The 13,764-nt window shown below is 43.3% G+C and overlaps 1 protein-coding gene across 1 annotated transcript in view; it reads left to right on the forward strand.

Annotated features, from left to right (window-relative positions):
- The window catches only part of LOC111950626 (PDZ and LIM domain protein 4), a 35,900-nt gene that overhangs the window by 13,507 nt on the left and 8,629 nt on the right, over positions 1 to 13,764 (forward strand). Inside the window, exon 3 of the mRNA XM_023968367.2 lies at positions 11,310 to 11,397. Within this exon, the coding sequence (XP_023824135.1) occupies positions 11,310 to 11,397 (88 nt within the window). The remainder of the gene's footprint in view (positions 1 to 11,309; positions 11,398 to 13,764) is intronic.

Below are 13,764 nucleotides of genomic sequence, written 5' to 3' on the forward strand. Positions count from 1 at the left end.
GCTTTTTTTCAGTCAGGAGCATGAGCAAATGATTAGGGAAACCATAACTGGAGGTTAGAGATGAAATGCCATCCAACCACTCCTGCAGAACCAAATAAGTGAATGCTGTTTCACATTCATCCATCTTTTCTATTCTCCATGGCTTAATGAGAACATCCGAAAGGCAGGTCACAGCAGCACGACGCCCCGGTATCTACTGGCATGTGACCTTTTTCACTACACCATTGAGTAATTTCTGTTGGCCTGAGCTGCTGACTCTGGATGGTGTGTTGCACCGATAACTATGCACCCTTTTCTCCAGCCCCAGCTGAAATGAGCTGCTAGCATTCAGTGCGAGGTATGGAGCTGGTGGAATGGGGAGGCGGGGAAAATCCACGTGGGCAAAGAATGTTACTTTACGGTGCAGATTTGTGCTGTGTGTATGACTGGAAATTCAATTACATTGACTGCATTTATAGTGTAGTTTAGCATTGGATTCCTCTCTTATACCCAGAGGATATAGGGCACTTCAAGTCCCTCACTTTATGCAATGTGTGTTAAATATTTTACCTGCATTTAAAACCTCAGAAGGTACATTCCCTTCACACTTACAGTAAGCACAAGGGAGGGGAGATTTGAGGGCTTAATATGGATAATGCTCACTTTATTGATTTCTTGACAACAGGAATGTTGTTGCATGACAAAATCAAATGTATTTGTCATATGCGCTGACTACAACCGCTGTAGACTTTACCGTGAAATGCTTTTTACTGTATGGGCCCTTTCCCAACAATGCAGAGGTAAAAAGAAAAATTTGATAAATAAAAAATAAATATTTGATAAATAAAAAGGAAATATTAACACTGTAAAATAGCAACAATGACACTATATACACAAGGAGTACCGGTACTGAGTCAATGTGTAGGGGGACGAGGTAGTTGAGGTAATATGTACAATGCTTTCAGAAATGATTTATACCGCTTATTCTGTACAGGCTTCCTTTTCATTCTGTCAATTAGGTTAGTAATGTGGGGTACAGAGATGAGGTATTCATTCAAAAAGCATTTTAAATACTATTTCTGCACAGTCCATTTAACTTAGGACTTAAACATATTTTTACTCCTGAACTTATTTATGCTTGCCATAATGAAGGGGTTGAATACTTATTGACTCCAGACATTTCAGCTTTTAATTAGTAAAAATATAGAATCACAATTTCACTTTGACATTATGTGTGTACTTTTTGAAGGCACTGTACATGTAGGTAGGGGTAAACTTGACTAGGCAATCAAGATGGACAATGAACAGAGTAGCAGCAGTGTATGTGACGATTGCTTGCGTGGTTATAGTCCAGGGAGTGTGCATAGTCAGTCAAAATAAAGGGCTCAATGCAAATCATTTGGGTAGCCATTTGATTCATTGCTCAGCAGTCTTATAGCTTGGGGTTAGAAGTTAAGGAGCCTATTTGGTCCCATACTTGGTGCTCTGGTACTGCTTTCCATGTGGCAGCAGAGAGAACGTCTATGACTTGGGTTATGTTTCCTGGGGAGACGGAAGTATTGAACTTGTAGATGTATTTTTGTTTGGAATGGCCAGAAGAGGCCAAGGCCAAGTTGACTTACCCAGAAAATAATATTTTTGAGAACAACAGACCAAGCCCTCATTAAAAGACTTTGCTATAAAGGACTCACTGTGAGGCTGGAGAGGCCTGTAATTTTCTGGTGCTGCCGTTGGATAAATATATGAGCATACATGTCTGCTTGTGAACCAAAATGACATTGGTTGCAGTGAAGCTTGAGGCACTTAAGTACAAGAAAGTCTTAGTTATGCCTCTGAATTCATTACTTTCATGACAAAAAATTTTCATAACCTGTTTTTAAAGAGCCTTCATAGAAGAAGCCCTTAGTAGCTAACCAGAGCCTCGTGAAAGCAAGTCAAAGAAATCTATGCTGTTCATAACTGGGCTTGGAAGAGCAGCTGTTTTTGGAAAAGACACTGCCTCTGAACTGAAAAATGGTTGTATTAATACATTTGTCACACAGCAGTTGGAAGGAAAGAGAAAGGCGGAGGAAGACACGCCAGGGCCCGGTTTCCCAACAGCATCTTAAGGCTAAGTTCATTGTTGGAACCTTCATAGGCGCATCGTTAAATCTCTGAGCTGTTTCCCAAAACCACCGTTAACGTTTCAATTGAAAACGCTCGTAATCTAACACCTGCCTCACCACTCGTAGGACAGGATTTGTTGTATTTGTTTTGTTGCCCTCCTGTGTTTAAAGTGACACATCTCAATTAAACATAGAATTGGTGTAGCCGTCTGTCTGACTCCAGAACAAAGTTGACCACGAAGTTGCTAATGTCTTTGCAATTGATACAAACAAGCAACATAGAAAAAGATACAAATAAAAACCGAGATGACTGCATTAAAATATAAAGGGTAACCGTTAGGTGTATTTCAATCATATTGAAATGTATTTATTGTTCAATAAATGGAGTTATTTTGCTAATTGTAGGCTGTCTAATTCGTCTCAACATATTTCATGATGTGTAGCCTAACGTGTGCAATGATGTGCCAAATCTGTGATTTTGTGCATTCTTTATGGGGTAAGCATTAGAATAAGCCACCTCAATATTTGCAGCTGTAGGTGGTAATATCTCTCTAGGAGCTGATCCATCACTATTGTGAAGGACAGATTTGAATGGAGAAAGCTATTGAAAGAGAGCGCATATTGTTGTGTTACTACCATGCTGTGTGTGTCATGTATTGTTGTCTTGGGTCTCGCTTAATGTAGTGTTGTCTCTCTCTTATGTGTTTTGTCCTATGTTTATATTGTCTTTATTATATATATTTATTTAAATCCCAGGCCCCCGTCCCCGCAAGAGGCACTTTGGTAGGCTGTCATTGTAAATAAGAATTTGTTCTTAACTGACTTGCCTAGTTAAATAAAATATCAGTATCGACACATTCTCCGACGCACTTAGCGACCGTTCTTTCTGCGTAGTGTTTTGGGAAACGCATGTTACGTCTTTGGCCGTTTTGTAGGAAAGATGCGTTAAAACCTTCGGGGGGGGCCTAATTTCTATCGTGAACCCGGGCCCAGCTTCAGTAGAGCTTGACACAGTCACCACTTCAACCCATCCAACCCCCTTGCTTCATTTCCAGCCCCTGATATGCTCCCTCAGCACTGCGCTGTGAGGTAAAATGGCTCTGCTAGTTTGGCATTTCTGGCAGCCTGATCTAAAGGTGTGTCTCGCAGGGAGACTGGCCGTTACTAAACAGGCCCCGCTCCAAGTTCACTGTGGCGTCAGCTTCGGGCGGACAGAAACCTGGCAGGTCAGGGCCGTATTGAAACATGTCATGTCTCCCTTAGCTGGACTGTATATCTTGGGCCTCAATGAAGACACGGACCAGCTGTGGTGCATCTCACCTCTCAACTAATGAAGTCATGAGACCAGTGGGGGGGGGGGGACCGAGGGGGGGTACAGAGACTGAGGGTGAGAGCAAAACAGAGGGAGAGGATGTTTTGCCACCGTTGTCCTGGTCTGACTGCCTGGACAGTGAGTCAAAGCTGTGGAATTATGAATGGTACAGGGATTTGACGCGCAGTACTCCTGCTAGGGAGGGAGGGAACAGCCAAAGAGGGGAAAAGTCATCCCAGGGCACTGATGTTGCGGTTGAAAATGCCACGTCAAGTGAGCCGGTGGTCAGGAGGGGAGACAACAGCCCTGCTGCTGCCATTTGATTTGTCTTCTTCAAAACCATGAATCTAGTAAGTATCCCCCAAGTCTGGTGAGGAGACTCCATAAGTGTGGTTTTAACCAGTCTCCAAGATCAGAGGCTACATTTGATCTTGTCATGTTACTGATAAGGAAGTAGCAGCATGATGGTTTTGATTTATGATGGTGTAATATCAAAAGACTGGTTTTCAGTGGGATCAGGAGGAGTCCAGATGCATTTGATAACAGGAAGACGTTGATGTAATGCTGTTGATCGTCATCTTGTTCTGAGGGTAGCTTCTCCCCTCTAGTCAATGCGGCATGGAATTTCCTCACAGCCGAATTAAACCATCCACATTCTGGGATTGTAACATACTCTGTTTCACGGAMAAATGGCTAGCTTGGGACATGCTGTCGGAGTCCGTACAGCCAGCGGGATTTTCAGTGCGTCGCGCCAACAGGAATAAACTTCTCTCCGGTAAGAAKGGCGGGGGTGTATGTTTCATGATTAACAACTCATGGTGTAATTTGAACAACATACAGGAAYTCAAGTCCTTTTGTTCACCTGACCTAGAATTCCTTACAATCAAATGTCGACTATCTCCCAAGAGAACTGTCCTCCGTTATTTTCACAGCCGTGTATATCCCCCCACAAGCGGATACCAAGACGAGCTTCACTGGACTTTATGCAAACTGGAAACCATATATCCTGAGGCTGCATTTATTGTAGCTGGGGATTTTAACAAAGCTAATTTGAGAACAAGGCTACCTAAATTGTCAGCATATCGATTGCAGTACACGAGAGTAACACGCTCGACCACTGCTACTCTAAATTCCGCGATGCATACAAGGCCCTCCGCGCCCTCCTTTTGGCAAATCTGACCATGACTCMATCTTGTTGCACCCCTCCTATAGGCAGAAACTAAAATGGGAAGCGCCCGTGCTTAGGTCTATCCAATGCTGGTCTGACCTATTGGATTCCACGCTTCAAGATTGCTTGGATCACGTGGACTGGGATATGTTCCAGGTAGCCTCGGACAACAACATTGACTTATACGCTGACTCGGTGAGCAAGTTTATAGGAGATGTTGTACCCACTGTGACTATTAAAACCTTCCCTAACCAGAAACCGTGGATTGATGGTAGCATTCGCGCAAAACTGAAAGCACGTACCACCGCATTTAACCATGTAAAGGTGACTGGGAATATTGCCRAATACAAACAGTGTAGTTATTCCCTTCGCAAGGCAATCAAACAAGCAAAATATCAGTGTAGAGACAAAGTGGAGTCGCAATTCAACGGCTCAGACACAAGACTTATGTGGCAGGGTCTACAGACAATCATGGATTACAAAAAGAAAACCAGCACTGTCATGGACATCGTCTTACTTTCAGACAAATTAAACAACTTCTTTGCGTGCTCTGAGGACACTAGTACCACTGACGTGAACCGCTACCAAAGACTGTGGGCTCTCCTCCTCCGTGGCCTATGTGAGTAAACGTGTTAACCCTCGCAAGGCTGCCGGCCCAGACAACATCCCTAGCCGCGTCCTCAGAGCATGCGCAGACAAGCCGGCTGGTGTGTTTACGGACATATTCAATCAATCCCTATCCCAGTCTACTGTCCCTGCATGCTTCAAGATGGTCACCATTGTTCCTGTTCCCAGGAAAGCCAAGGTAACTGAACTAAATGACTATTGCCCCGTAGCACTCACTTCTGTCATCGTGAAGTGTTTTTGAGAGACTGGTCAAGGATCATATCACCTCCACCTTACCGGCAAACCCACTTAAATTTGCTTACTGCCCCAATAGGTCCACAGACGATGCAATCGCCATCACACTGCTCTATCCCATCTGGACAAGAGGAATACCTATGTAGGACGCTGTTCATTGACTACAGCTCAGCATTCAACACCCTATTACCCTCAACTCATAATTTAAGCTTGAGTCCCTGGGTCTTGACCCCACCCTGTGCAACTGGGTCCTGGACTTCTTGGTGGGCCGCCCCCAGGTGGTGAAGGTAGAAAACATCTCCACTCCGCTGATCCTCAACACAGGGCCCCACAAGGGTGCGTTCTCAGCCCTCCTGTACTCCCTGTTCACCCACGACTGCGTGGCCATGCACGCCTCCAACTCGATCATCAAGTTTGCAGATGACACAACAGTGGTAGGCTTGATAACCAACAACGACGAGACAGCATGCAGGGAGAAGGTGAGGGCTCCCAGAGTGTTGTCATGAAAAATAACCTCAATGTCAGCAAAACAAAAGTGATCGTGGACTTTAGGAAACAGCAAAGGGAGCACCCCCCTATCCACATCGACTGGGYAGCAGTCATACCAGGCGGTGTACATATCACTGACAAACTGATAGTCCACGCACACAGACAGTGTGGTGAAGAAGGCGCAACATCGCCTCTTCAACCTCAGGAGGCTGAAAAATGTGGCTTGCCACCAAACCCTCACTAACGTTTTTACAGGCGCACAATCGAGAGCATCATGTCGAGCTGTATCACCGCCTGGTATGGCAACTGCACCTCCCAGAATCGCAGGGCTCTCCAGAGGGTGGTGTGGTCTGCACAATGCATCACCGGGGGCAAACTACCTGCCCTCCAGGACACCTACAGCACCTGGAGTCACAGGAAGGAAAAAAACAATCTCTTTATTCATTTTTTTATTTCACCTTTATTTAACCAGGTAGGCTAGTTGAGAACAAGTTATCATTTGCAACTGAGACCTGGCCAAGGTAAAGCATAGCAATTTGACACCTACAACAACACAGAGTTACACATGGAAAACAAAAAGTCTATATACAGTGAGTGCAAATGAGGTAAGATAAGGGAGTTAACTTCTCTGCGCTACGGATCCCTTTTACGGGATCATTTTCCTAAACAACCGCTGAATTGAAATATTTATAATCATGCAATCACAAGTGAAATATACCAAAACACAGCTTAGCTTGTTGTTAATCCACCTATCGTGTCAGATTTTGAAAATATGCTTTGCAGTGAAAGCATATCTAAGCTTTTGTGAGTGTATCAATCAATGCTAGAACAGTTAGCCCCAAATTAGCATGGTCACAAGTCAGAAAGCAATAAAAATGAATCGCTTACCTTTGATAATCTTCAGATGTTTGCACTCACGAGACTCCCAGTTACACAACAAATGTTGTTTTTGTTCGATAAATATTACTTTTATAACAAAAAAACGCCATTTGGATTGCGCCTTATGTTCAGAAAACCAAAGCCTCGTTCGACGAAAATTCCAAAGTATCCGTAATGTTTGTAGAAACATGTCAAATGTTTTTTTATAATCAATCCTCAGGTTGTTTTTAACAAACATAATCGATAATATTTCAACCGGACCGTAACCTATTCAAAAAGAAAATGGAGAGCTACCCTCTAGCGCACAGGAACTAATCAGAGGACACCTGACTAGTTTTGAAAAATCATTTTTTAAATGAGTGAGATAAAAGCCTGAAACTGTCTAAAGCCTGGTCACAGCCTGAGGAAGCCATTGGAAAATGAATCTGGTTGATACCCCTTTAAATGGAAGAAAGACGGGCCAGGAAACACAGATATAAAAAATAATAATAATAATCACTTCCGGGTTAGATTTCTCAGGTTTTCGCCTGCAGAATCAGTTTTGTTATACTCAGACAATATTTGGACAGTTTTGGAAACTTTGGACTGTTTTCTATCCTAATCTGTAAATTATATGCATATTCTACGATCTGGACCTGAGAAATAGTCCATTTACCTTGAACGTTATTTTTTTTTTAAACAAAACAAAAATCTGAACCCTAGCGTCAAGAGGTTAACAGTGTCCAAAGAAGGGCCAGATGTATACAGAAGGGTGTCGTCTGCGTAGAGGTGGATCAGAGAATCACCAGCAGCAAGAGCGACATCATTGATGTATACAGAGAAGAGAGTCGGCCCGAGAATTTAACCCTGTGGCACCCCCATAGAGACTGCTAGAGGTCCGGACAACAGGCCCTCCGATTTGACACACTGAACTCTATCAGAGAAGTAGTTGGTAAACCAGGCGAGGCAATCATTTAAGAAACCAAGGCTGTCGAGTCTGCCAATAAGAATGTGGTGATTGACAGAGTCGAATGCCTTGGTCAGGTCGATGAATATGGCTGCACAGTATTGTCTCTTATCGATGGCGGTTATGATATCGTTTAGGACCTTGCGTGGCTGTGGTGCACCCATGACCAGCTCTGAAACCAGATTGCATAGCAGAGAAGGTACGGTGGGATTCGAAATGGTCAAATACATTCAGTTAGGATCACCACTTTATTTTAAGAATGTGAAATAATAAGAATGTGATATAATAGTAATTGTAGAGTATTTTCTCCAGAGGGTCAGAAGTTTACATACAAATTGRGTGTATTTGGTAGCATTGCCTTTAAATTGTTTAACTTGGGTCAAATGTTTCGGGTGTCCACAATAAGTTGAGGGAATGTTGGCCCATTCCTCATGACCGAGCTGGTGTAACGGAGTCAGGTTTGTAGGCCTCTTTGCTCGCACATGCTTTTTCAGTTCTGCCCACAAATTGTCTATAGGATTGAGGTCAGGGCTTTGTGATGGCCACTCCAATACCTTGACTGGGTTGTCCTTAAGCCATTTTGCCACAACTTTGGGAGTATGCTTGGGGTCATTGTCCATTTGGAAGACCCATTTGTGACCAAGCTTTAACTTCCTGACTGATGTCTTGAGATGTTGCTTCAATATATCCACATAATTGTTCTACCCCATCATGCCATCTATTTTGTGAAGTGYACCAGTCCCTCCTGCAGCAAAGCACCCCCACAACATGATGCTGCCACCCCCGTCCTTCACGGTTGGGATGGTGTTCTTCGGCTTGCAAGCGTTCCCCTTTTTCCTCCAAACATAACAATGGTCATTATGGCCAAACAGTTCTATTTTTATTTCATCAGACCAGAGGACATTTCTCCAAAAAGTACGATCTTTGTCCCCATGTGCAGTTGCAAACCGTAGTCTTTTTTTATGGCGATTTTGGAGCAGTGGCTTCTTCCTTGCTGAGTGGCCTTTCAGGTTATGTTGATATAGGACTYGTTTTACTGTGGATATAGATACTTTTTTACCTGTTTCCTCCATCTTCACAAGGTCCTTTGCTGTTGTTCTGGGATTGATTTTCACTTTTTGCACCAAAGTACATTAATCTCTAGGAGACAGAACGCATCTCCTTCCTGAGCGGTATGACTGCTGCGTGGTCCCATGGTGTTTATACTTGCATACTATTTTTTGTACAGAGGAGCGTGGTACCTTCAGGTGTTTGGAAATTGCGCCCAAGGATGAACCAGACTTGTGGAGGTCTACAATTTTTTTTCTGAAGTCTTGGCTGATTTCTTTTGATTTTCCCATGATGTCAAGCAAAGAGGCACTGAGTTTGAAGGTAAGCCTTGAAATACATCCTCAGGTACACCTCCAATTGACTCAAATTATGTCAATTAGCCTATCAGAAGCTTCTAAAGCCATGACATTTTCTGGAATTTTCCAAGCTGTTTAAAGGCGCAGTCAACTTAGCGTATGTAAACTTCTGACCCACTGGAATATTGATAGAGTGAAATAATCTGTCTGTAAACAATTGTTGGAAAAATKACTTGTGTCATGCACAAAGTAGATGTCTTAACCGACTTCCCAAAACTATAGTTGGTTAACAAGAAATGTGTGGAGTGGTTGAAAAACGAGTTTTCATGACTCCAACCTAAGTGTATGTAAACTTCCGACTTCAACTGTACACTCATTTATGAGCAAGGGAGATGGGGAAGGCTCAGACCCCATATAGTTAGTTCAGCTATGGAATCAGGCTCTGAAGATCTTCCCTATACAGTACATGTCTCTAATTGTCTCCCTGTTGGTTTATTGGCCCTGGAAGCCAGTGAAGAGAGCGTAGAAGGCTGTCTGTTGGACCTCTGCACAGCTCTGATCCCTTGCAGACAGTTTCTCCACTAATCCCTCAAACGCTGACTCAATATTGGAGCACACGCTAAACTAGATCACGGGAAACAATATGCTCCATTGTGCCTGTCCTATTGGTGTGTATCACAATGTCTGCCTCTCCATCGGCCTCTGCCTCTCACAGTTTCCACTCGTACGTCTTTGGTCCTCACGGCTCTCTTACCATGTTCTATGGTTCTTTTGTATTTAAGCAAATGTCAATTAATTTCCCGCCAATTGACTTGCTCAATAGAGCGTTCATATGTATCCAAGGAAACATCCTGGGATGTAAAGTCTTGATGTAAGTAGTGGGAAGGTGGGATCATCCCACGCAGTCTGCAGCTCATCCATCAAACACTCGCCCATAAAGCAGCCTTGATACGAACACCTCTGTGCTCATTTTTGAGGCATTGCCTCATGTGGCCGCAGCCATGCCAGCTGAATCCAGAGTGACCTCATCCTCCAGTTGTGAAGTTTACACCAGTGGAGAACTCAGAGGCATCATTGTTTTCTCCTGCCCCAGAGGCCTGGCTGCGTCTATGTACGTAGGTGTGTATGAATAGCTGTCTGACTTACTGAGTGGAGGGAAAATCGTCTTTGTTCCTCTACATACGCACACTTCCCTCTGCTCCCTCGCTGGGGCTGGTGTGATGACATGGCATTGGCCTTTTGGAAGCTGCCCACATAACAGCAAATAGTCAAGCAACGGCACCCCTGACATGTTTGGAAAACTGTTCAGGAATTCTAAAAAGCATTACTCACTACTCCCTCAAGACTTTTACTACCCCCTCAACAGTGTGCCGTTAAATGCTGTATAATGCCATGCCAATTTGGATTACACCTTTTTATTACCATATGGTTTTATGGGAAGTTTTAAATCTTGCTGATGCAATTGTCTGGGACCTGTAGCACAGGGCATGTAGATTAGCCTATTGCATTTTAAACACAGGACAAAAGTACAATACAGTATACGAACAGATTCTGTATTTAGTACATAAATGGGCCTAGCCATGATAGGAAAAAATCACTTTGTACAATAAACCCCATTGTCCTTCATTCAATGTCACCGGACACAGAGAGCAGACTATCCTTATTTGACCCCTTGCCATCCTATTGTGTCTGTCCACCTGGATGACTGTCTTAACATGTTGAGCTAATCTAATAAGAAGATGTACTGAGTTCATGCCATAGTTTTGCTGATCTGCTGTAGAGATGACTATCATTAGTGTACTGGAATGTGGTCATCTTTAGCTGCCAGTTAGCTGCCAGTGTTATGCCTGCCAAACAAAAACCCATGCCACTTGCTACTGTGTGAAGTTATTTTTTGGAGCTCAGTGAACAATCTCATCCCATGGCGTAAGCCACTTATATTCAGCGGTGGTTAGTGGTATTTAATATGAAAGTTCAAGTCATCTTTTTTTGCTAACTTAACTGTGTTATGGTGTACGTGTCTTGAGTTTCATCCCTTTTATTCCACGCTAACAATCATATCCAGAAATGTCATTTTAAGAGCATCTKCTTAGTGACTGCTGTGAGCAAATAACCTGTGAACACAAATTGATTGGACCAGATATGACCTCTTTAAAAGCCTCTGGGCGTTTTTATAGATAAACAATGACTAACGTAGCTCTCTTTCCTGGGTATTGTTTTTCAGGTCTGAAGACAAAGTCTGGTCTCCAACTGTTATTGAAGATGGCAAGACCAGTCCATTCATGGCTACGTTGGAGTCTGAGTCCCCACAGGTATGAGCTGCACTTGTTTACATGGATAAGATTATACAGATTATCTACTGATAAACTACTGTTTTTCACATGATTTAGAGTTCCTCTGTCATTTGGAAAGTATTGAAATGGGGCCTCAATTTGTTTCAAAACAATTATCTGCCAAATGCGTACTCAAGCAAGCCACGCCCTTGCCGTTGAACTTTGCAGAGTTTTCTGACTCTGACCAGAGAGTGTGAAGCAGAACGAGCAGACAATGTGCGTATTGTGGCTGGGACATCTGAGAAATGACCATTCCTCTTTTATTGTGGGCGTTGGTTGTCATGTTGGTCGTTTTCCCATGTCGCTTCAGTGGGGCAGTCCCTGTCAACTGGGCTGAATGGTCACACAAAGGCCTGAAATGAAATGCATCGGTCATCAATTGAAGGGTGAAACTATATACAGCAGACTATATGTATTGACTTCCACATCATTAGGCAGGCTGGTGGGAAAAAAATTATGAAAGAGAGCTTCAATACATAGCAAGTAAATTCGTTCATTGATATCACTGGAGGTGAATGGGACAGCAACGTTTTTGTCTGTAACTGAGCCGGACTTTACATTAGTCTTTTTTTCTTGGGGATTTGTCTTCAGAAATACTGAAATGTATTGATTTAATATGTGTGACATCCATTACTAAGTCAAAGCCACTGATCCTAACTCTAAATATTTCAAATGGTCTTGGGGTACATGGTTGATATACTATTTTTGCAAGCATGGTAGCAATAAGATATGAATCTGCCTAGTGATAAACACGGTGAAGGACCACCCCATTCCAGCCTCGAGGCAATCCAAGGAGACTGGCAGTTTTCCTGAGAAGGGGTCCTGGGGTTTAGGACCTCTTTTTGATTTCACCTTCTCAACACGAGCAAAAGTCTTGTCCTGATTAATGTGAGGAAATACCAGACCTGAACGAGGGGGAGCGATCAACTCAAACTCTGTATATAAACAGACATGCATGCTAGCAGTACCTCTGTGTTTGTAATCAGAGAAGGCTGCTCTCTCTATCTCCTGGAAAGGGAGGTTTGGAAACCTTGTATCCACTCTCTACTGAAGGACTCTGGTCTCCTTTTAATGGAGTTAAAGTTGAACTAGAAACAGCAAAGTGAGTACCATTTTGGCTCATTTGCTTCAGGGGTAGGGAAATGGTTGGTTGGTTGGTCCCTTGAGTTAGGCTAAATGAATGACCCTGGTTATTTCCTGCTCCAGGCTAGTGTAATATACCTTGAAAGAGGTTACCGGCATCGAACAATGCTGATTGTTTTCCAGACATATTAGACACCACACGTGAACTCCCTACCAGCAGCTGATGTCATTGGAAATTCCAAACTAGCATCTGGGAATTCTAGCTAGCAGGAAGTGACACGGTGGTGTTTCCTTGAACAAGGAGAACATGGGAGATTCTCAAAATTGAATGACTGCATTTTTGGATCTGAGCCTGAACAGCTTTGAAACGAAAGCTATTTGTGGGGAAACAGGAGGAAAATTGAGTATTTCCATGAACTCGTCTTACTCATCAACAGACAAGAGTTTTGTAAGATTACCAGAAAGTATGACTCATTTTGACAGTATTGCTAGAATAAATGGAGACTTAGGCCTGTGGTCTACAGYGTGATGAAGTAGGTCTACAGGTGGCCACCACATGCCTCTGTATTGCTCTGCATTATTCCCTCAGACTCATTGGAATCACAATTGTGGCTTTTGCAGTGGGCTTGGAAAGTATGGACCTTTTAGAATGCAGAAACGATGGAACTCGCATCACGATGGGTCCATTCTCAAGCCGCATTGGCAAGAGGGACAGAATTCTCCCTCCTAGCATTTGGGATCTGACAATACTTTCTAATTGTGATGTACTTATAGGATCTTTCTATAGGGCTTTATTGCGCTGTTCCACACATACTCTCTCTTTCAAACATGTTCAATTATGACAGTTTTCCTCTGCCAAAATATCCAATCAACACAGTGCCATTGAGAGTTCACATTCATCCAGGCCTTCAGATCGTAAACTTGTGACCCCACATATTTAGTTGTTTGTTTCCAGTAATGGGTGAAGTAATAACTAATCAGCTGGTAATCCCCAGAAATGTCAATCTGTATTTGGGTTGACCAAGAGGCCCCTCTCCCCCTGTCAGCGCGCTGGGGAGCGGATGGGGTCATGGAGAGCAGAGAAYGGAGCGCTAGCTAGCCCGTTGCTTGTCTAACAGGCTGCCTGCCTCCTCTCCCTGACCAAACTCTGCAGTGTGTCGACTTGGATAACAGCAGTAAATATCTCGTCCCCCTTCTTTCTGAGCCCTTATTACTATAATACATGTAGCGTTAAATTAGGCAGTTTTTTTTTCTCTCCCAGGA

The sequence above is a fragment of the Salvelinus sp. IW2-2015 genome, linkage group LG23 (assembly GCF_002910315.2).
Source record: "Salvelinus sp. IW2-2015 linkage group LG23, ASM291031v2, whole genome shotgun sequence".
NCBI lineage: Eukaryota > Metazoa > Chordata > Actinopteri > Salmoniformes > Salmonidae > Salvelinus > Salvelinus sp. IW2-2015.